The sequence below is a fragment of the Lepidochelys kempii genome, chromosome 14 (genome assembly GCF_965140285.1).
Source record: "Lepidochelys kempii isolate rLepKem1 chromosome 14, rLepKem1.hap1, whole genome shotgun sequence".
Taxonomy (NCBI): domain Eukaryota; kingdom Metazoa; phylum Chordata; order Testudines; family Cheloniidae; genus Lepidochelys; species Lepidochelys kempii.
This window is the reverse complement of record NC_136393.1, coordinates 19,768,078-19,793,264: the sequence shown is the minus strand read 5'-3', so window position 1 is coordinate 19,793,264 and position 25,187 is coordinate 19,768,078. Positions and strand designations below refer to the sequence as shown.

At 37.0% G+C, this 25,187-nt stretch overlaps 1 protein-coding gene across 7 annotated transcripts in view; it reads right to left on the bottom strand.

Moving 5' to 3' along the window:
• Positions 1-25,187, bottom strand: part of TBCD (tubulin folding cofactor D) — a 252,394-nt gene that overhangs the window by 97,141 nt on the left and 130,066 nt on the right. For all 7 annotated transcript variants that reach the window (XM_078848698.1, XM_073311984.2, XM_073311991.2 and 4 more), the window contains exons 18-23: positions 21,243-21,328; positions 15,402-15,482; positions 12,381-12,454; positions 11,421-11,538; positions 9,379-9,439; positions 7,007-7,029 (exon numbers count right to left, since the gene is read on the bottom strand). In XM_078848698.1, the coding sequence (XP_078704824.1) occupies positions 7,007-7,029; positions 9,379-9,439; positions 11,421-11,538; positions 12,381-12,454; positions 15,402-15,482; positions 21,243-21,328 (443 nt within the window). The remainder of the gene's footprint in view (positions 1-7,006; positions 7,030-9,378; positions 9,440-11,420; positions 11,539-12,380; positions 12,455-15,401; positions 15,483-21,242; positions 21,329-25,187) is intronic.

The following is a 25,187-nucleotide window of genomic DNA, read 5'->3' as shown; positions in this document are numbered from 1 at the left end:
ATTAAGAGACTTATCAAGCCAGATTAAGACTGAAATCGAGTTTGGACATTTTAGCTGTGAAGTGTAATTTATAGAATAGGCAGAACAAATCTGACAATTAGAAATGCAGACAGTAACTATTGTGATATGAATCCCTTAAAACATAGGTTCATCACAAAAATAAATTAGATCCATTCAGCTTCTTAAGGGACTTTGTCCACTCAAAATAGAATTACAGGAATATTTTAAGGTTTAGTTTATACATTATAGGGCTGCAGAAATACAAAGCAGTGTGACCAATAATATTTCAGTGATCATGTCATCTGTATAAAAGATTCCAAACTGAGGTGGAGGGAACTAGTTTTCAGTGGTCAGAGATGGAATAGCTGAGAATCTGATGGGATTTGTTATGCTCATCTTCAAATTATGTGGAAACTAAATTTCAACCAACCAACATGGAACCAACCAAAGGTCACAGAATCATAGACCTAAATTTGGATCACAGAAAAAACTTTTTTTTTTTCCTGTAGACACAAGGCTATGGGTGAAATCCTGACCCTACTGAAGTCACTGGTAATTTTGAAAATGATGTGGAGTCCTCACTTTTTGCCTCCTTTTCAGACATCTGACAAAAAAATAGGTTTTCCTGAACACGAAGAAGCTGAGCACAAGCTGATCTACATGCTTGTAGAGGGACTTATCTTTCATAGCTACTAAAACTATTTACAATCAGTCTTCCTTCTAGCAACCACTGAAGTCTCATTAGACATTACCCTATTTCAAAACTTGAAGGCTGATATAAAACACTTTGCTTGTTGATATAAAATACATCACCGCCATCTGAATATCAGTTTAAACAAAAGGCAATTGTAGGACACCAAATTTCTAAAGGTTGCCACAGTATTATGAATGTCCTCCCCAAGATACTGTTGTTAACATGAATTCCTGGAAGAACCAGTGTTGCTGGGTGTAAAATTATTTGAAAATTATTTGGATTTGTGGGAATTGAAAGAGCAATCTTTTCACAAGACTGGAATTTGTCTCCCACTAAGTTTATATGCCTCAGAGTCTTTCACTGGGATGCATGCCAAGAGACATGCTTGCCCTGAAACTACTGGGATTTCAAAGACCTTTGAGGCTGTTAACAATGAGGCAAGCCTATTATCCTTAGCCTGGTACTTGCTGATACCTGCAGGCTGTCTTACCCTCTCAAAAAAGTTGAAATATCCTAGACTTTTCATTGCAAGCACAAAGCTTTTGCAACACTTGACCCATGTCTAGGAGGTTTGTTAGGGGAAAAAAGGGTGGGATTTGGAACACTTTATTTGGAAATTGTGTCACACCAGTAATCAGGGCCATGATACATACTTATATTTCAACTCATTGCAAAACAGCTCTGCTTGATCAGCCAGTTCTTAAAAGTTAGGCAAGTCATCACATTTTGTGGCATAAGGATGCTGCCACAGCAGCTGAACACATTAGTTAACACATAAGGAACAATCCCAACACAGAACACGACAGTCTAAACTCAAAGTTCCATGATTACCATATTACAGATATGAAATACCTTCTTATGTGTATAGCCATCTACAACACACAGACAGTCTCTGAATTCAAAGCAATGAGATCAAAGCAAAACAATATGCAGTATGTGGCAACAAATGACTCATGGATCTGGGAGTTGCTCTTCACTAAAAAGGTTAAGGGTGGCCAGATACTCAACACAATTAATATAAACAAGGGGGAAGAAATGAAAGCCAAAATAGGGAAAGAACAGGTTAAATTATATATAGATAAGTTAGATGTATTCAAGTAGACAGGCCTGATGAAATTCATCCTAGGGTGCTTAAGGAACTAGTTGAGGCAATCTCAGAACCATTATCAATTATCTTCAAGAACTTATGGAAGACAGGTAAGGCTCCAAAGGACTGGAGAAAAGTCAAACATAGTACCTATCTTTTAATAAAGGGAACAAAGAGGAACAAAGAGAATTATAGACCAGTGAGCCTAACTTCAATACCCGGAAAGATACTGGAACAAATTATTCAACAATGAATCTGTAAGCCTCTAAAGGATAATAGGGTTGTAAGGAATAACCAACATGGATTTCTCAAGAACAAATCATGCCAAACTAACCTAATTTCCTTCTTTGACAGAGATACTGGCCTAGCAGAAACGGGGAAGCAGTAGACATGATATATCTTGATTTCTGTAAGACTTGACACAACCCATGTGACATTCTCATAAGAAAACTAAGGAAATGTGTGTTAGATGAAATTACTGTAAGGTGGGTGCACAAGTGGTTGAAAGGCTGTACTTGAAGAGTAATTATCAATGGTTTGCTGTCAAACTGGGAGAACATATCTAGTAGGGTCCCAATTACTTGAATAATGTAGTGGTGAATATGCTGGTAAAATATACATATGGACACCAAGCTGAGAGCAGTTGCAAATACTCTGGAGGACAGGATTAGAATTCAAAACGGCCCTGACTATCAAACAACTGGTCTGAAATCAACAAGACGAAATTAAATAACGATAAGTGCAAAGTACTTAATTTAGGAAGGGAAAAATCAAATGCACAAATACAAAATGGGGAATAACTGGCTAGGTGGTAGTGCTGTTGAAAAGGATCTGGCGGTTATAGTGGATGAAATATTGAATGTGTGTCAACAATATGATGCAGTTGCAAAAAAGCTAGTATTCTGGACTGGATTAACAAGAATGTCATATATAAGGCCTGGGAAGTAATTTTTCTGTTCTATTCGGCACTGATGAAGTCTCCATTGCAGTACCATATACAATTCTGGGTGCCACACTTTAGGAAAGATGTGGACAAACTGGAGAGAGTCCAGAGGAGAACAACAAAAATTATGAAAGGTTTAGAAAACCTGAGCTAGGAGAAAAGATTAAAAAACTGGGCATGTCTAGTCTTGAAAAAAGACGACTGAGGAAGAACCTAGTAACAGTCTTCAAATATGTCCACCGAAGGTTGGACAAATAGTAATGGGCTTAATTTTCAGCAAGGGAAATTTAGGTTAGCTATTAGGAAAATCTTTCTAACTCTAAAGGTAGTTAAATTCTCCCTTCCAAGGGAGCTTGTGGAATCCCCACCATTGGAGGTTTTTAAGAACAGGTTGGACAAACACCTGTCAGAGATGGTCTAGGTTTACCTGGTCCTGCCTAAGTGCAGGGGGCTGGACATGGTAACCTCTCAAGGTCCCTTCCAGCCCTACATTTCTATAATTCTATGATTAACACTATACATCATGGCATATTCAGCACTGACTGAAACCTTGAAGGCCTAATAAATCCACAGTTAGTAGTATAAAAGCCAGAGACAAGTATCTGGAAGAGGCACCGCATTTCAGCTTGTATCAATGCTCTACTCATCTCTAAATGACCATGTTACCCCAGTCTTTATGGCAAGACCTATATCAACTTCAGAACTGGAGTCAAGAAATGAGGTACAAGTTAATGTTCAGAATTGCTCTTCAACCTGATATCTCCTCAAGAGTCTCAACAATCATATGCAAGACGCTGCCATTTAAAGAAAAGGATCACTATTGAAAATGTAACTTTATTCAAAGCTTCTTTGATAATGAATGCTACTACAATGCCTCAAGTGCATTACGATAATGTCCCAGCTAACAAGAAAAGATATCACCCATACTTGTTTCATGGTGAACACCATACAGATTGGATTTAAAATGCTTCAAATATAATTAGGCTGGGATATTGGCCTCTTTTCCCACATGAGATATCTTAAGACATAACTCTCCACATGTGTCAAGTTGGAAGCTTTTGTTTGCACTAGGTAATGCTTAAAGTAGGTATGGGTATGTCAATTTTTCCAAAACTACAAAATATCATACACACACAAAAAAGGTATACTGGACCTGATGATCAGCTCACACTGATGTAACTTCATTAGCTTTCCCTCGAATTACTCCTGATTTACATTAGATTGAAATCAAAACCAAGCTCACCGTATCATATGCTTAACTAAAAACATACATGAAAATTCTTCAGCCAACCAGCACTCTTAAGAAAGCTTTTGGACAGAATTAATCAATACCATGTCTAAAGGAAAGGAGAATGTAGGCAAATACTGAATTTGTGTAGACTTACTTTAACTTTTTCATGACACAATAGTAAATCTACAAAAGCATTTAAGTAGGAGGTAAGGGAGGAACTAACGTATGAAAAAAATGATTAATGAAACTGAGGGCAGGGAGATCTGGCTTAACAGCATATAAAAACAAAGATCTGATTACAGCAAATGTATTACATAATATCTCAATTTCTGAGACAATGCAAAATCTTGTTTGCATATTAAAAAAAACATGATCTGCCCTATAATTTTTTCAGGCATAACCTAAGTCCACAGTTCATAATTAGGTCAGTCTTACTAATGGTAATCATTAATAAAAAGTTTCAGAATAACAGCCGTGTTAGTCTGTATTCGCAAAAAGAAAAGGAGTACTTGTGGCACCTTAGAGACTTACCAACAGGAGAATGGGTTTGTGGGGGGGGAGGGGGGACACACCTGGATTTTTGCTGGAAATGGCCCAACTTGATTAACATACACATTGTAAGGAGAATGATCACTTTAGATAAGCTATTACCAGCAGGAGAGTGGGGAGGGGGGAGAGAAAACCTTTTGTAGTGGTAAGCACCCATTTTTTCATGCTTTGTGTGTATAAAAAGATCTTCTGTACTTTCCACAGTACGCATCCGATGAAGTGAGCTGTAGCTCACAAAAGCTTATGCTCAAATAAATTAATAAAAGGCTAATTTACATGTAATACTAGGTAAACCAATGCCCCATTTACAGCATTGGGACTTTTACTAAATCCTAGACAGGAGATATTAGGTGTATGAAAAGACCGTGAGATATAGCTGACTAGCAAGCTCATAGCCTCTTATAATGCACTTTACAGCTATTAAAACTTGTTAATGACCACTTTTTAAACATGCAACTCTTTACACTTTACCTCAACTTCATTTTCTGGCAGGCCTTTGCAGTTTTATTGTGAAACTAGCTTATTCGACATGTTAAAATTCATCAGCATCAGAAAAACTAAACACTTTATTATAGTTTCACTTTTGGCCAGTATTAAATATACATTTATGACATTCATGAATACATTAAAAAAAAATCTTTTGAGGTAGTTTAATTTAAGAACCAGAAAGATGGAAATAAAATTCACTCAGGTGAAGCAATTTAATTTTCAATATTCTTACTGGGTCTTGTTATACCCTGAAGATTCCAGGGAGTTATTTCTCAAATGGAAAGCATTATGTGCAGTAATTACTCATCATCAAACAAGTTCAACTTGTTCCACCAAGTGCTTGCCTAGTAATACCTAAGTCAAATTGCAGGTTTGCTTCTGGAACCTGAACCAAAGGTTTATTTTTCTTAGGCAATTTTAAAGAATTTTGTTACCCGTAACAATAATATTTTTAAAATGTGCTTTAAATTATGCATTTTTGTCTTTTATACAACTATTGCTTAGGGCAAATTATGGTTAATCAAGTATGCTACTTGACAGAGAATCAATTCTAGAAGCCTATCTGTGATGAAAACACTAGTAGGCATCTTATAACACCAGTAAGTGCAAGATGTGCACTTTGTGACAAAAACAAAATTATACCCCAGCTCCACCCTGGCATTAAAGAATTTATAACAGCCAAAATAGCCACCCACAAAGTCACTGCTAACACGTAGCACCAGTGTTATAAACTAAGGCACATTAAGCCATGAACTAGTCGAAGCTAGCTCAAATCAACAAATACAACCTTTAAAAAGCAAATTTTAGTATCTTGAAACTTTGACAAATCCTAATGCGTTTTCATGGAATGGGAAACATTTTAAGTAATGTTACTGTCATAGATATTCAATTTTATGCTACAAATGCACCAACAAAGACAATACAGCATCTCAGAGCTTGTCTACATTACCCGCTGGATCGATGGGCAGCGACTGATCCAGCGGGTGTTGATTTATCGCGACCGCCAAGTGCTCTCCTGTGGACTCTGGTACTCCACCAGGGCGAGAGGCGCAGGCGAAATCGACAGGATAGTGTCAGACATCTAAGTACGTGGTCTTCAGCTACGTTATTCATGTAGCTGAAGTTGCATAACTGAGATTGATTCCTGCCCCCCACACACACACACAGTGTAGACCAGACCTCAAAGTCAGATACTCCATGTTCAAAGAGCTCAACTAGATAAATATCAAGAACATACACTGCAGTTTTACGAAACACAGGTTGTTTATTTGGATCTTGATTCCCTTAGATCAAAGGGCCAAAACTTGAAGTCTGATTTCAGTGTTAACTCACTTTTTACCCAAATTCTCACGCAAATTACCCTTTACTTACTAGAGGCTTTCCTGAATAAGAAGTGAATGAAAAGGAAGAAAATTCAAAAAAGCCTCCATCTGGCCCAAGAATTGAAAAACAGAATTAAACTGCTTGTAGCACTGCTGACAATCAATTACAAAAGGATGCAGAAATTAAAAATATACCTTTGACTACAAGGCAACCTTTTGGCCATTTTAGCACTTTGTAGGATAAGGAGAGATTACAAATCACTTCTCTCGACTAAGTTCAGGAATGCAGAGCTCAGGCATCGTAATGAGGAAGAAAACTACAAATTACTGAAATTGTGGACTAGCAAATATGCTGCTTTATTTGGAGTGTTTTCCCCTCTCTCTTTAGCTCTGTCTGTCCCAATCCTATTTACAATATAGCATCAAATGCAGTTCTCACCACCTTTTAATTAGGATTGACCCCATAACATGCATCAACAATCCCAATTCCAGTTCAACAACACTGTTTTAGAACAAAGTCCTAGGTACAGGCAGAGTCAAAAAGAATTTGAGTTTTCCCTCCAGTGAATTGAGGTTCTAAGGTATATTAGATGTAACCAACTTTAAAAAGCTGAATTTCAAATATTTATTGGGTCTAAACAATATTAATTGCCACAATGAAAAACAATGGTTTTGGTTTCAAATTTCTTACCTGTACAACTGACGACTGCAAAGCTGTAATAAAACAGATGAAAACGTTTGATTTATAAATTAAGCCTTTTCCCCCCAGCCTAATGTGATTCTTGTATAATACGTATTATATAACAAAAGTGTTTCTTTAGGACTTGGGAATTCAAAGGCATCATTTGATAAAAAACCAATATTCTTCTTTCACAGAACTAATTTTCAAAAAAATATAAACTTTAGAAATCCCGTCAGAATTCATACTCAAGCCAAACAAATATAGTTCATTATTACCCATCATTCCACAATCTGTTTGCTTCTGCATTTATACTGGCAGCTAGATGCACTTTTTTTAAACATTTACTTTCAAAAATTTGGTCCTTTTAAATAAGGACTCCACAGTGCAGAGTTTGAAAGAACACAGAAAAAAAAACTCTGCTCCAAAGAGCTTACAAGGGACAAGTGGAAACAGACAGGAGTGCACAAGAAAACAATACTAAACAGCATGACAGGCTGTGGTCTCATCACACTCATAACCACTGCCAAGTTTTTTGTAGGCATCACAGCAAAGGAGAGTTTTAAGGAGGGATCAGGAGGACAATGAGGTGGCTTCATGGATGTTTATGGGCAGTAATTCCTATGCATGAGGGGCAGCATGCAAGGAAGTACAAAGGTGTTTGTTTGAAAATTTAATATGCAGTCAATGAAGGCTGGTCGCATTAGCTGATCGGAGGTAGGAGTTGACACCTCAAAACATATGAGAGATGATAAATAGCATGTAATTAGGCTGTGAAATGTCCTTAAAGTAAAAACAAGCATCTTACATGTGATGCAATGGAGAAAGGGTAGCAAGAGGAGTGATGAAAAGAGAGGGTGAAAGCGATGAGCTAGGAAAGTGATTTTTGCAGGAGCATTTTGAATGGATATGAGTGCAACAAATTACATTTGTCAAGGCCAGGGAAGAGAATGTTGTAAAATGATGAGAGCCTGGATTACATTAAAGCTGTGTGGATGGACAGGAAAGGCCATATCCTAGAGATGTTACGCAGAAAGAATCTACAAGATTTAGACACAGCTTGGATGTGAGGATCTAGAGAGAGGCCTATGATGAAGATCAAAAAAGGAGGGTGGGGGAGGGCTTGCAGTGAAGATTAGGAGATCTGTTTTAGCCACGCTTAGCTTGAGCTAATGGCTGGACATCCATGAGATGTCAAAAAGTCAGGCCAAGATTTTAGTCTGAAATAAAAAGACAGGTCCAGAATAGATGTAGAACTGTGAGTTGTCCTGTGGATTATAGCTGTATTTGTGTAATGTATTTGCAAAGGAGATAACCCAAAGACAAGGTGTAGCAAGAGAAGAGAAGTAGACCACAGGGCAGTGCCCTGTGGAACTCTCACAGAGAGTTGGAGAGAAGATGAGGAGGATCCTCTGAAGAAGATGCTGGAGGAGTAATTAGAGAGGTAAGAGAAGAACCAGGAAAAAAGTGCATCCCAGAAGCAAGGAAGGACAAGATTTCAAGAAGAAGAGCATGGTTGATTATGTCAAAGCAGCTGACAGGTTAAAGAAGAATAAGTCATTAGAGACTTTGGTAATAGCCATTTTAATTAAATGCAAGGGACAGAAACCAGATTTGGAGAGGGTCTAGGGAGGAAGTGGAGGAAAAGAACTCATTCAGTGAACTTAAGGAAGAAGGAAGATGGGGCAATAGTTGCAGAGTCAAATGGGGTCACAGTTGGGTTGTCCATAAGATGGGAGAGACTAAAGCATGCTTGTGTTGTGAGGGGAAAGAATGACTAGAGAGTGAGAGATTAAAGAGAAGGGCAAGAAAGGGGATGAGAGTGGTTTGCAAGGGAGGTGAGGAGATTGGATAGGATCACTGGAGTAAATGGAGGAGGTTGAGGAGGAGAGCAAATGAGAAACAAGAGAGAAGAAGAAGAAGAGTTGGAGAGGAAGGGCAAGAGGTGAGAGGGAAGGGAGAAGTTCATGTGGTATTTTGCAGATATTTTTCTTGAAGAAGTGAGAATCTGTGCAGAGAGAGAGAAGTGGAGGCAGGAGGGCACCAGGGTGCAAGGAGGGAATCAAACGTGGTGAAATGGCCACTGAGATTTCAAGGGATTCAATTAGGATAAAGAAGTAGAGTTGCTTAACTAGGAAGACGGCAGATGTCAAAGTGGAGAGAACAAATTTGTAGAGAAGTCAGTCAGCATGATCACAGGATTCCCACCAGACACACTCAGCAGTGAGAGAGCAAAGGCGGAAGAAAAGGATGTCGGGAGGACGCGAAACATTTGCAGGATTTGGGGGAATTTTTTAAAAGGAAAAAAACACCTTTCAACATCCTTTGTATAAAAATGAAACAACACATTTAAGATTCCAACGCTATTTATACTTGGCACAAACCTCCCAATGGATCTGCTTAAGTCCCTCCAACGATTTTTCATTGAAATAATTCGTAACTGATCTGCAATGTTATAAAAAGATTTTAAGTCCAAACATGGCAATTTCTTGAATTTACATTCAGAAAGAGCCCTGCATCAACAGATATATGTTGCACTTTTAAAGTGACAGAAAAAACTTAAAAGTTTATGACTAAGTGATTCTCGGAACAAATGTGTAACATTCATTAATGTTCATTAAACGGGTTTAGGAAACATACAAACAGCCTATTTTCTGACGAGCACTCAGATATATTATTTCTGCAGAATTATACAATAACATTTTTGTAACAGAATATGGCTATACATAATGACATAATTCTAACACTTTTCCAAATTCCAAATTTCCAAAACTCAAAAAGTTTCCAATTTTCTACTTTTCCAAGTTTTTTTTTTATTACAAAACATACTTAGCTTCTATGTACAATCATTACTTTAATAAAATAATTACATTAAGTGTCATTGTTATACTGCTGACATGCACAAGTACTTTTCGTAACAGTGCATCTGAACAACTACAGGAGTCAAAAAAGCAGACCTATTTACTACCTACTTACCTCTTGTTCCCCTGCCTAAGTTCAGCTCCCCTGGGATACAAGAGTTAGGTTGGATGTCAGAGCTTTGGAAGAAATGAGACTAAAACTAAAACAAAATTCTGTAAATGCATTTGATTAATAAACATCTGAAGAATTTTACAGAATTTTGTTTCTTTACTTTTATTCAGATTTACATTCAAAGGCTGCACTATCCACTACCTTGAATCCTGTATAATTATTTATACCTATCAGAACAGAGTAAATTTAAAATGCTACTACTAGTGTGAGTGAGTGGCAAATTACAATTTGGTAGTGTTTTACAATCATTTTGCACAGTTGTACATAACACCCATTCCAGTGAAGGTTGAAGAGAGAGTCAGTAACTCCACCAACTAATTTATGGCAATCATGCTGGATACATATGCTAAATTTAATATCTATAAACTGCATTTCTGGGCCAAAATTAAGTAAGTGAAAAATTACATCAATCCAACCCAAATAGCAATATGAGGGATTGTCTCACAGCGAAGAAGGAAAGATGCTTCACTCAGTAGTAGTCTGGCAAACTGTTGTGGTTAACCCACACTTGTGACAATGTCTTCTCTATTCTTTTCAGAGTAACAGCCGTGATAGTCTGTATTCACAAAAAGAAAAGGAGTACTTGTGGCACCTTAGAGACTAACCAATTTATCTGAGCATAAGCTTTTGTGAGCTACAGCTCACTTCATCGGATGCATACTGTGGAAAGTGTAGAAGATTTTTTATACACACAAAGCATGAAAAAATACCTCCCCCCACCCCATTCTCCTGCTGGTAATAGCTTATCTAAAGTGATCACTCTCCTTACATTGTGTATGATAATCAAGTTGGGCCATTTCCAGTACAAATCCAGGTTTTCTCCCCCCCACATACACACACAAACCCACTCTCCTGCTGGTAATAGCTTATCTAAAGGAGATTGTAAGGGGGAGAAAATCTGGATTTGTGCTGGAAATGGCCCAACTTGATTATCATATACATTATAAGGAGAGTGATCACTTTAGATAAGCTATTACCAGCAGGAGAGTGGGGTGGGGGAGGTATTTTTTCATGCTTTGTGTGTATAAAAAGATCTTCTACACTTTCCACAGTATGCATCCGATGAAGTGAGCTGTAGCTCACAAAAGCTTATGCTCAAATAAATTGGTTAGTCTCTAAGGTGCCACAAGTACTCCTTTTCTTTTTTCTCTATTCTTGCTTGAGAATGACAACAGGTGGTCTCACTTTTATGATTACTCATGGATTTAGATCAGAGGTATATAACCTCACCAAGTAAAGCATGAAGGCTTGGCAGCACTGATGAAAACAAACAAAAATCACAACAGAAGAGAAGTTCTCGAAGATGGAGATTTTCATAATTATACTGGAGAGGTTTCTGAAAAATTATACATGAGAAAGAAACATAATAGTTTACATAATGTTGTCTTTATACCTATTATTCTCTGCTGCTAGTTTGTACAGTGCATGGGTGATCTCAGCACAGGCAAGAATGGCCCCATGCCGAGTGTGTAAATCTGTGCCCACTGCTAATGGTAGCAGTCTTGGCAAAACTGCAAGAAATGAAATAAAAAATAATAATTACATATTATATTACTACATGTAAACACTTCCGTCTAGAAATTAATGTGGAAAAATCATTTCTAGAAGTCATCTTAGAGAGATATAGAGCAAGAACTGTATCTTAGAGAGATACAGAGCAAAAATATTTTCAAATCCCTAAATCTGAAAATCACTTTTAGATCCCTAAATCTGAAAATCATTTTTAAAAATGGGAATAAGATTCGCCTGTGTTATCAAAATATACGAAGAATTTCCATTTCCACAGTTAGATTTTTCAGTTTGGTGTAACAAAAATGGTTCCCCACCCAAAGACACACTATGAGCAAATACTTCCTTTAGTTCTCTATTAGCCACATATTAAATGCATTGTATTTCATTTTATCTACCCTAACCACACATGTTGGAAAGATTTACACAAATCTGTAGCTTACTAGCTGTTACATGTGCTAGTCGAGATATCTTTGGGTTTCAAGATGCTCTCAGACATTTCTTGATTTTTTTAGTTTATGCATAAAGTGGTTCTTCAGTTGCTTTAGAATGTTGGTTTAAAAACATTAGTCACTTTACATTTTGGAGTGGCTTAAAGCTGAACTTGAAAATTCTGCTGCCTTTTCCCCTCCCCAAATTCATAAATCTCACTGCAATTCATAAAAAGAAAGTTTTAATGCCATCAAAATTACAGCACCACTGTGGGAAAAACCTTGCTTAATCTCTTATTAAGCCATATTAACTTGTATTTTGTTTAAGTCTTGTTTGTTGGTATGTTTTTGCTAGGTGCCCAGAAACACTTGATATGGGGTGCTACCTAAAACACAGATATATTGCTACTCACCCACATTTGTCATATACTCAGGGACCTGTGGAGTGAGGTTATGTAGAGCCTTGGTTGACAGTTCTCGAATAACACTGTGGAGATTAAAGAAAGTTTTTGTTCAGCTTCCATAAATCACTGTAATATCAGTTATTGACTGCTGCTCTTCATAACAAAAGCAGTTACATATTATGACCCCGTCCTGCAATCAGATCTGCACAGACCGACCCCTGCACAGCACAGAATCCTGCTGAATTCAACAGGCTCCATACAGGCCTAGTAGTACACCCTTGTTTCAGGGCTATTTCAGTACCTCAAGCTTCCTCTATCTTTTTGTGTGTGAGAGCATTTAACATTTTTCCAGTGAAGAAATGCATTTCTGTTATTAAATGGAGGAATGAAAAATTAATCAGCTTCATATATATTGTTTGAATTATATATATTAGGACTCTCTTCAGTAAATACTGTATCCCATGCTAGCCCACACACACTAAAAGACCCTCAGAGGGCACAAAAGGATAGAAATGTTGACTAAACTATAAGCTACACAATTATGTAAGACACAAACATGCTCTGAGAAACCATGTTAAGGAAATCCACAGGTGCCTTCCATAGATAATGAGAAATGTTTTACCTTCATTTTTAACATTGTTATTCTCCCTTGCTGATTACTACTCTTAATTCAGGGAGAGTCAAACTACCTTTTATAAAGAATACTGGCTAAATTATTTTTTCTTAAGTGTAAGGAAATCAGAAAGAAAAAAGGAAAAAAATTTGTTGCTGCAGATGCTTTTTGTCATGGTCTAGCAAAAGAAACGGATAATTGTGGTCCCAGAGCAGCTAGACCATAGTTACAGCTTTTTAAATTTAAGTTTACAGGTACCTCATTCTTACTTCAAGTGGTGTTGGTTTTTATTTCTTTTTTAAAAAAGAAAGAATATTGAAAAACCTAGTAAATAAGCTTAGACTCATTTTAAAATACGTATATCTAACAGCTCACAAACTCAATAAGATTAATCACAAAAGCTCTGTGTAACATGTATATAATCAAATATACATTTTCACCACATCGAGCAATACCAATAATTATTACAAGTTGATGAATGCTAAGGGGGAAGTTTCTGGAAGCCAAAGGAAATCCAACGTATACCAGACATGTACAAACTATTATGGCTTCACTTATGCGTGTCATTCTATTTGCAAAATAACATTTAGCAGACTATTTTGTGCAATCATTCTAGAAGAATGAACACCTACGTTTGTTTTTTTTTAAACATAATAGGTCAAATATCAGAAATCTTAACTAAACAAATCATCCATTGGTTCCAAGATCAAAGGTTCCATAACAGTCAACATATTTTGTGCAACCTACTTTTAAAAATACTACTTTACATGGAAATTAATCAATTAGTTTACTCCTCAGAATTGATTTACACTGGGATTTCAAAAGGAGCCAAGAAGAGTAACGTGCCCAACTCCAATTGAAAATCCTTAGGCTTTTCTGAAAGTTCAAGCCTTAAAATACATCCTCACAATTATCTAACAGAAGTTTCTTATTAGTCTACTTCTAACATTTCTTGATTCTGCAACACTTACAACATAGTGAAATTACAACAGAAAGGACAAACTTGTGAATTCTGAGAGTCCTACACAGACACATGTATGAACAAACATTTAAACAATGTGAACTTAAACAAAACCGTGACTAAGACAATAAGTCTCACAAAGAAATGAATGGGTGCTTTGTTTTTCCCCTTCATTTCTCCATGACAAAATGAGAGATTTTAAGGAGAACCCTGTTTAGAATTCCTGGAGGTAAATTACCATTAAAAAATGTTTCTGATAGTTAATTCAAATATCCAATCCAGTTGAGAGTTGTCATGTAAAAAAGCACAGCTACAGTGTATGACTGTATTTCCACACCACAAATAAAGACACCACTCAATGTTATGGAATATGGCATTTCCCAAACACTAGTGGCCCAGACCAGGCAGCCTGCAGTTAGCTCTTGGCTACATGAATAAAAACTTACTGCTGAAAGAGACAAAGGGAGAGGAAAAGCAAAACAAATATGGATGGTAGCACTTCAGGGCTCATCCCATATCTGCCAGGAACATCATCATGAGCAATAAAAATAGTTTATAGTACTGTTTCATCACATCTGTGTTATACATACACATTTCAATCTTCATGCAACAGCGAATATAACTACATTTATCTTCACATATTAAGTCTACTTAATTAACAATAATTATATGGCGATGATGTTTACACTCAGATATACTACGTAATGTATTAAATAATGATGTGTTTTATTCACCTCCTAAAACTAGGTTTAAATGTCACGAAAACTAAAAACATGTTTTAAGTGGGGAGGTACCCAGATCCAACAGTGGGGAGATACCCACATCCACCTCTCTGCTATTGAAAAAAAATCAGAAGTGTTGGAATAATTTCATTATGTCCATGCAATCCATGATGTCATTACAGAGGGGCCAAATTTCAGTGCTGTTGTGACTCCATGAGTAAGTGCGAGTGCTTTTCATGCCACACTAGAAAGTTTAGAGGCCCCTCCCCACATTGAGAACCACTGATGTAAGCCATTGCCTGCCCAATCAAATACATTAGCAATTCTAAAATGTTAACATTTCTTTTTTTAAATGTTATCATTCATGGAAAAAAGTTATTACAAATTTCCAAGATTAAAAAGGAGCACAAATCTGTTAATACTTTTAAAAACGGTTTTCAGAGGGGCCTGTTTTATTAAAAAATAATTACCATATTATGATTTTTAGACGTTCTAAGGAATATGATTCAGTCCCTTAGTCCCTGATTCAGGAAAATATAACTAGCATTTGTAAGCCCCAGCACAATGGAATCTGATCCTGATCGAGGCTTCTAGTTCCTACCATCGTACAGATAAGAACAAATAGACAACTACCACCCTCTCCCTTTAAAGAAAGATAACTGAAGAGTTCCGAAAAGTAAAATTTACAGAATTTTTGACTTCCAAATAATATAAGTTTCATGTTTGAAACATACCCATCCCAATGGTTGATCTTCATGTTAACCAGGTGGTCAATCATTGATTGTGTATATTCAGGAAAACTAGCAATGTACACACTGAAAAAGAAATAAGTACATCCATATATATAAAAGAATACAGAATGTATATCAGTTTGAATTTTGGCACATACAGTAGAACCTCAGAGTTATGAACACCTCAGGAATGGAGGTTGTTCGTAACTCAAATATTCATAACTGAACAAAATGCTATGGTTGTTCTTTCAAAAGTTTACAATTTGAACACTGACTTAAATGCTGCTTTTAACCATCTTCATTTAAATTAAACAAGCACAGAAACAGTTTCCTCACCTTGCCAATTAAAAAAACAAACAAACATTCTTTTTATTTTTTTTAGCACAGTGCTGTATGGTACTGGTGCTACCTCATGGCGTATTTCCAGTTCCAATTGAGGTGTGTGGTTGACTGGTCAGTTGGTAACTCTGGTGTTCGTAACTCTGAGGTTCTACTATACTGCTTTAAAGATTTTGTCCCCATTGCTTTTAATGCAATAACAAAAAAACCTTCAAAAATATACTACCCGTTTGTCTATTAAAAGGGGTACATAAAAACATGATATTCCATATTATGTAACATTCATTATGTTAATATTTACAATATTTTTCTTAACTATTTTGAGATCAGTGAACACCATTGCATACATATATAAAGAATTATATGATCAATAAATACTAGTAAAAATAAACTGCTTATAGATTTTACTGCTTAAATCCAATGATTAATACATTCTACATTTTTATAATTATTTTCAAGATTAGATTGGGGAAAAGTGCTTTTTTTTTTTTTAATACAGTAATATTATACTATATTGGCATAGTGTGTGCATCATCCCCCTCTAGTGCTGGTGTACATGGAGGACAGTCTATTACTATGAGTTACTCCATTAGCTCAAGTGACAGATCTGTGCAGTGGATCTAAAGGTCCTAACTCTACTGCTGACCCACATAGTGTTAAAAAAGCAAACTGAAAACACGAACTCCATCATGTGGCATCATGTTGACACCCACATACCTCCACACCTCTTCAGGTCTGTCCACCTCCACATTCCCGTTCCACTGGTTTCAGTTCTAGTCCTTTGCCCAGTCAATTCCAGTTCCCCAAGCTCCTCGTCTGATTGATCTCAGTCCCCCCCACCCTACCTACGGACTCCCATTCTCCAATCCCTATTCCCCTACCTGGATACCAGTATCCTGGCCCAGCCATTTCCAACCTCCTATTGCCCAGTCCCACTCTCCCTGACCAGCCAGGCCCCATCTCCTTGTTTAGGCCATCTCAGTCTCCTTGCCTAGCCAGTCTCAGACTCCCATATATCCCAACTCCCAGTTCAGATACCCAGATCCGGCATGACCTGCATTTCACAGTTGCAATTGCTCACTCCTGGGCTGGAACACACCCAGTGCTGACAGAATGTTTGGGGAATTAGCTGCTAAAATCTACTGAGTACATATGAGCTGTGATTTTGTAAAGGCTTATTAACTTGGCCACATTTGGGCAGATTTTCACTGGAATGGCAAAAAGTACATCTCTGATACAAAGCCCCACCCCGCCCCACCCCCAGCCAAATTTTAAATGCCTGCTCTAAAACATAGGTACATCAGAGCTTCTTAAAGACAAAGTCACCAGATTTTTTTTATATGGACAAAACACTGTTTTTCATTGTTCTCAGAAATGGCTGAAGCATTACTACTGAAATTTAAAAAAGAAAAAGAAAAAGAAAAAGAAAAAAGTCAGCCTGAGGTAGACATTCAGCAAAGAAAATTTTAGCCCAATATAAGAAACTAAAACCTGGGTTTTTATTGGAAGTATTGGGCAACTTTAATAATATGCAGGGCTACCAGTCCATCTAATAATAATGTGGCAATAGCCATACAACTTTTTATATATAATATTGTACCTCTGAAATATGCCTTCATTAATGAAAACAGTCAAATGCAGAAAATTATTTCTATCAGTTCAAAGGTATAGAACAATAAACATCCAGAGTCAGAACTTTATTAATGTTATGATTGCTCAAAGGAAGCAATGTACAGACTTTTACATCTACACACAGTCCCTTTATAGTTAATGGGAATTTATGCAGGCATAAGAGTCATGTGACAGACCTCTGAAGGGCTGAGATTCTAAATCAAAACTATGGACTCTGTACACCATGTTACTGCTTTTTAAAACTACCTAAGAAATTATACCTAAGCAATCAAGGAGAGAGGCCCTGTCAGAGAGGTCCATTCTTCCATCCATCATGTAATGGTGCATATTTTCTGTATAGACAATTAAATATATACCTATCCCCTTGTGCTTTGATGCCATTCACACAAAGAATTAAGGAAGTAATGAAGTATTGACCCAATTAATTACAGCTCAGATGGCACACACACTTCAGGATGACACACACACTTCAAGAACAAAATCTCGATTAAGAATAGTGAATATGGTTTCAAGGAATCACACTTCAGTAACTAAGTGAAATTCCTCTTAAAGTGATCAGTGAAGCAGAAATTAAGGAAAGAAAAGAGCAGCCATAGGATCTAGAGTGAGCTGGGAAATACTTTGTTATCTGCTTTGTAATCAGGCAAAATAAAGCAGGACTTTTTAATTTAGAATATTTTTGCCCTTAAGCAAACGAAACATTTTTATCATGTATGCTTAACACCACACTGAAAGTTACAATGAAAAAGAGAGCTGAACCAGAGAGCATGGAAGAAAAGACAACAGCATAGGCATCAACAAAATAATGCAAAAAGTGAAGAGAAACAAACTTCTCACTACCCCGAAGCCAGAAAAATCTACTACTTCTTTTAAGGCTGTGTACATTTTTAAAGTAATAGGCCATATGCTCTGCGGGTGCAAATTGGCGCAGTTAAACAGACTTCAGAGAATATGACCAATTGCATTTCCCTAGTTTGGTTTGGTTGAAGATTGCTTATATCCCCCAACTAGCCTATGTGTAGAAAAAGGATGTGGAGTAGGGAAAGGAAAGAGAAGGGATAAGGTGGGAATTATGGACAAATACAAAGAAGGATCAGTTAAATGAAAACAAAACAAAACAAAACACTATATAGCTCAAGCAAAGGGAATAGGATCATAATAAGATAACTAGAAAACATTAAACCTGTCGTTCTGCTTTGTGGGAATTAAAAAGCAGGTATGTGTACAGTGTGCGCCATTTCCCCATTTGTTGTCCTGGCATTTGGTCTGTACCTCTATACTGTCTGAGTGGGCACGACGCCCCACATTGTTATATCTGTTATATTTTAAAATGCATAATTCCTTGTATGATGTGTGCAACAGCCATTCTTTTTCACCTCTCCTTACTGAGATGGAACAGAAGACTGAAACAGAGAGGGGGGAAATACAGGATGGCCAAAACTGCAACATGCTTCTGATTTTAAGATGGCACTCCACATAGTGCAACAATAAAGAGAAGTGTAGTCACAGAGATAAGGGAATATTTAAATCATTACACTGCTAGCTGAGTAGGTTCAAGTCAAGATATAGAGCACATAGCAGAACACCACATCCTGAAGCAAACTCAAAAAAAAAAAAGCTCAATATAAAGAAGTTAATCGTCTACACTGCAACGTAAGACTGTGCTTGAGCCCAGGCTGAAGCACAGTCCCCCTTGCATCTACACTGCAACTGCACTAACCCAGGGCTTGGACCCAGGGTCCCAGGACCTTGCAGGGCTGGAAGGTCCAAACTTGAGTTAAGTATGGCTTGGACCCAGGATGTAGGGTCCAAGCCATACTGCTTTGCAGTGTAGATGCAGCCCCACTTGACTCGAATCCCGGAAGTCAGCCAGAAAAATCCCACAATTCCATGGGACAAGTTCCTTAGTCCTCTCTATCCCAAAAATCTGCCGTCCACTTTTCTGAAAATGAAAGACACGCTCACTTTGCGAAAGGCAGCAGCTCCGGGCAGCATTAACCTATTCTCTTCTGATCACCAATCCACAAGCACACTATCATAGAGCCTCCTGGGTTTGAAATGGAGAGCGAACTGACCAAATCTTTTGCTAAGCAAGTTGCTTCAAATTTCCTGTAACATCAGGACAGGCAGCAAAGTTTTCCCACAGTGCACCACGGTCCTAGGACTAGAGTTGCCACATTTGGGGACTGGGGGAAAAGGGGATGAGGCGCTAGAGAATCTGGCATATGGTTACTATAACTCAGGTTTGTGTATTGCAGCATGGATGCCAGAGCCCTAGGTTCAAGTACAGGTTAGAAAAGTCTTAATGTAGGGTTAAAATACAATGTAGACGCACAACCCCAGGGCTCCCTAACATGGATCAGCTGACTCAAGTCCACTAACCCTGGGCTTACACTGCAGTGTAGACATACCCTGAATCTTGCTAAGCTCTTGGTCTTGATACCTTCTGGCAGTGAGTTCCACAAATTAACTTTGTATTGGGAAATTAATATTTCCTTGTATCAGTTTTAAATGTGTTTTCTGTTTCACTGAATGTTCCCTTACTCTTGTATTAGAACAGTAATAGGAGACCCTCTCTAATCCATCTCCTCTCTAAACTAAACAGTCCTGGTCTTTCAATCTCACTTCACAAGGAAGTCTCTGTTGTACCAGTCATTTTTATCACCTGACTTTGAAACCTCTCTATTTCCATGCTAGCAGTTTTTTACACGGGTTAAAAGAATTGAACGTAGTATTTCAGCTAAAGTCACACCATTGATTTACAACAGCATTTTAATTATTTAAATATCAGCGGGGTAGCCGTGTTAGCCTGTATCCACAAAAACAATGAGGAGTCCGGTGGCACCTTAAAGATGAACAAATTTATTTGGACATAGGCTTTCGTGGGTAAAAAATATCTCTCCACGCATCTGAAGAACTGGGTTTTTTACCCACAAAAGTTGATGCCCAAATAAATTTGTTAGTCTTTAAGGTGCCACCGGGCTCCTAATTATTTAAATATTATTCACCGTCCAATTCTTTAAACAGCCTACTCTACAACATTCTGTTTGCTTTTTCAACTACTGCTGCACATTGAGTTAAGATTTTCAATGAGCTGTCCACCGTGATGCCCTGGTCTCTGTCATTAGTGTTTACAGTTAATATAGAAATTATGGTTTGTCTATATGGCAAGCTACTGCACAGCATGCCAGCATGTGAATCTAGAGTACCAGCTTGCTGCACAGTAACGTCCTATGTGGACACTTCTACAGCACAGTGAAAGTCTCGTAATGCAACTTAGAGTACTATGCTTTGAAGTAGTAGCATACTAAGCCACAGTCCGGGACTTTCACTGCACTACAGCAGTGTCCACACAGGACACTACTACACAAGAAGCTGGTGCATTGTAGATTAACATGCCTGGCTTCCTCACAGTAACTTTCCATGTAGACAAGACCTCAGTAATGAAACTAATAGTTCAAATTACTCCTTTCAATGGGCATTACCTTGCATATGTCAGCAATGAATTTGTTCTCCCATCATGCCGCCCGTGCACCTAGTTGTGTTAGGTTCCCTCTAAGTCCCTCACAGTCTTCTCCATTCTTGACTAACCTAAATAATTTTGGGTCACCTGCAAATTTTACCACTTTGCTTGTTACCCCCTTTTACTGATAACACTGAAGTTAACAATGAAGAACATCAGACCTAGTTTAGAACCTTGGGCCAACTCACTCAAACTTTTGCCATGTTCTGAACATAATCTGTGTTCACAGATAGGAATAAGAAAAATAAGTTTCCTGTTTATTAAAAAAGATAATATGATAAGGTAATATAACATAATATAAGGTAATAAAGCTCTGTTAAGTGTAGGGAAACTAATGCATGGGAACTTACCTTATATTAAGGAAACAATTAACTCTGTTACCAACAGCAAAATAATCAGCTGCAGTCAAAATGTCAATGCCATGTGGAAAAGTCCCCTATCAATATTAAGAGAAGAAAAAAAATGACGACTGATCAAATTTTGTATTAATGGTCAACAACAGTTGAAAATATCACCTATACTAACAGGCACCACCTATACACACTAACTCCTGATTTTGTGGAAAGTATATCTATACAAGAGAGATATCTGATGTGCTGAACAGTTGACTCCACTTAAAAGAGGATGGCCAAGAGACAGAGTAAACAATAGCAGGCAGTAAGTTTAGTAATGTTAAAGTATCATTTGAAATGATTAATTTAAAATGTTTTTAAAATATATTTTGGTGTGGGTCCTCAAGTTTGGATTTTTCTAGTTCATTGCCATGTTCCTTAAAAGTGCCATAATACAACTAAGGATACGTGGCCAATTTCAATGGAAGCCATGTGTGTATCCGAAGTCAGAATAGAGCCCTAATTGTTTGTAGATTCACTTTGAAGGTGAAGGGGCGACACAAGTATTTGGATTCATAATGTTTGTTTTCTTTGTTTTGTTACTCATCTTTTTCACACCATGTGTATCTATCTAGACCTATACCTCTAGCTACACTCAGAATGATATAGACACTGTACCAAGATGCCCACCACTTTATAATTTAAAATTTCTCCCCTAAACAACACTGTATATATCATATTTATCTACTTTCCCTGAAATAGGTTTATCATCTTAATCTTGGCCTGTAATGGCATCCAATTTATCCATCACTGACCAACCAAGTATTTCAGACACCACTTCCATTTGGCCTTGGAGGAGTTTCCTTGCCACAAAAATCACTCCCTTTGCCACCTGCATTCATTATGATTTGCTCTCATGGTAGCCTCTTCTAGCTTACAGATTACAGATTATTACAGATTATTTCTGTCCATCAGAGACCGTTTCTGTTTTCAGGATACAGTAAACGTCTTAATAGTAAATTATAGTGGAAAAGCTAACAGCATTACTTATTGTGGACCTACCTATTAACACTGCTATAAGAAATAAAGTCCCTCTATCTTCATATTGTATAAACTTCATGTGTCAAGAATGTGATAAACTTTTTACAAGACAACACATCATTCTTAAGATACCACCCAAAATGATTCTATTACAGCAAATTAATTAACTTGAGATGTGATCTAGGTCTCATGGCTAAGATAACACAGTGGAGAAAATATCATACAGTGACACAGAGCAGTGATATCACACAGATGAAGCATAACTTCTTAGGATTTCTATCAAACCAAAAATGCCATAGTTTTACTAAATATAATCTATATCAATCAGGGTGCACTGTAAATACATTCATATCAGAATGTGTTTGTGCTGAAATTATTTTTAGAAAAACAGTAGGATTGGAATATCCAATAACACAGGAAGTTTCTTAAACACCTTCATCTCTGTAAAAGGATTTATTTTTTAAAAAATCAAAGGTGGTATTAGAAATTAGGAACAATGAGCTCAATGCTAAGAGGCACTGATTGCCTTGACAACAAACTAAACACCCTCAATTCCTGTGTCATCAGTTGGAATTGAGGGAACTGCTTATCAGAGTCATGCCTAAATCCACAAAGCTAATTAACTATACTTTCCATTGTAATGAAGTGGTCACAGAGGCAGTGAGCATTATTAGAGAGAGTAGATATTTACATTTAAGACAAATTTCATTATAAACGAGAGCTTTTCCTTCAATTACTTGTTCCACACTAGCAATATTGTTACCATTACAGAAAATAATGTTGTATAAATCTTGTATATACAGACATATAAGCAGAATCAGGTTTTCAGGTCATATGAAAGGAACAACACCCAGTAGAGACTGTGTAGGAGAGGACAGGTAGAAAGAAAATCACCACATATAAAAAAAAAAAGTAAGTTATTTACTAGTCTCCAATTATATATATATTTCATGATGTGTTTATCCATTAACTAAAGAAAGTTTTCATAAAACCCAATTTTTCAACAAATTTAATTCCATAGTAGCAATCACACTTCTGATTGTGCTATGCAAATGTATTATTGCTTTTTTCAGAAGACACTCGTAACATATGATTATGCATGCAGTCATCAGCTGTAAATTCACTGCCAGTCATGTCTAATAGCTCATACATAGCTCAGATTTTCAGAATTTTGATTGGCTGACCGGGATTTCATTTAGTATAATGGTATGATACAAAGTTATATTTCCTGATGGAGGAGACAGCATGGCCTACTCACCCTATAATTAAGGGCAAACGTAAACTAGCCAATAACCAAACATACTACACCCAGTTACAAAAGGGATAGGTCACATGATATGTAAACAATGAGTGCTGTGCAGGAGTAGAGGTTCTGGGAAATCTGGACAATTTCTTTGCTTTACATCCCTTCTCCATTGGGGCTACAGGAATGCAAAATAATCTAGAAAGTGTCCATTGTGTCAAAGGATTTTTTAAAAGTGCACTTCAATATTAAAATTAATTTTGTTAAAAAAAGTGCCTCTACTTTGATTTATTCTTAGATATATTCTGGGACTTTTTAAAGAAAAAACCTTTCACCTACATGGAATCTTCAAATCCACCCTAACAGTGAACAGCAACATATTTGCTGTAGCACACACACATACACTTCTCTTACCTCCAGGATAGGAGGCATTACAGAGCTGAAGAAGTCAGGAACAAGAAAGCAACAAAACTGCACTTTTCTTCTCCTCATCTAATTACTAAAAGTATTAAGTGCTTTGGATGGAGAAAAAGTACTTTACTTCCCACCTACGCAGAAAAAGGATGTCTGTTGCATCATATTATAAAGAGATATAATGGGTGTATCTGATGGTTTGAAGTAGCCATTCTCCTAGGCAGCAAGAAATGGTTCACTACTCCTCCCACAGGAACAAGGTGAGTCATGGATATTGTTCCATTCCACTGTCAGGTTCTGTGCCCTGCTAATTTACAATTTCATCGTAGATCCCTCCAGAAAATGCCAGAACGTATCCAGTATCTGTTGTCTATCTGTGCATTAGCTAAATCTGTAATGAGTTCAAATGTAGACCATATGTATCAACATATGCCTGGCAATGAAATTTTTTGGCAATAGATTAATTTGGGATTGAACCTTTTTGACTGATCTATAAACAACCCTACAAATCTTTCATTGAATGAAAAGGTGTAGCCAAATATTCATTCAATTAGCTCACATCTTTAAAAACCAAAGAAACAATGCTAAGATGCAACAGGAACTTATTTTCTGGATGTGGCATACATGTAAGATGCATAAACTCTCACAGTAAAAACTGAAACTGGTTTAGTAAATTTAGTACTGGGGACATGAAAGTGTCAGATAGCGTAAGCTTGTGTGTAGTTGTCTTGACCTCCCTAGTAAAAGGGTGAAATAAAGTCAATATTTTCAAAAAGGAGCATAAATGAATACTTAACCCACAGGCCATTCTACAACAAATTGCTTGGATGTCTGGTTCTATCTGTTCAGCCTAAGTCTGTTATAATGTATTGAAAACATCTAGATCTGATAGAGAATATCCTGAAATCTTGATATTATGGATAAGACAAAAATAATTTTAGCCATTTATACAAATCACTTCCATTATGAAATAAGTATGCATAATCAAAACTATCATCTCACCAAGACAAGTATTTTCTTAGCTTCAGGTGTTGACAGTTCATACACTTTTTTTTTTTTTTTTAAAGCCGCATAGTCATCCAAAGTTCATTGGAATTGCCTCGACACTTTTGAGAAGTCATTTAAACAAATCTGACCTATTAATGTATATCCAGTACTTTTCAGCAGGGCTGGCTTAAAAACTACAGCATCATTGGGCTGCATCCCACCTGATATAAGCTGAAATCATGGGGAGGTGTTTTATTGCTTTATCCAGTACCACATGA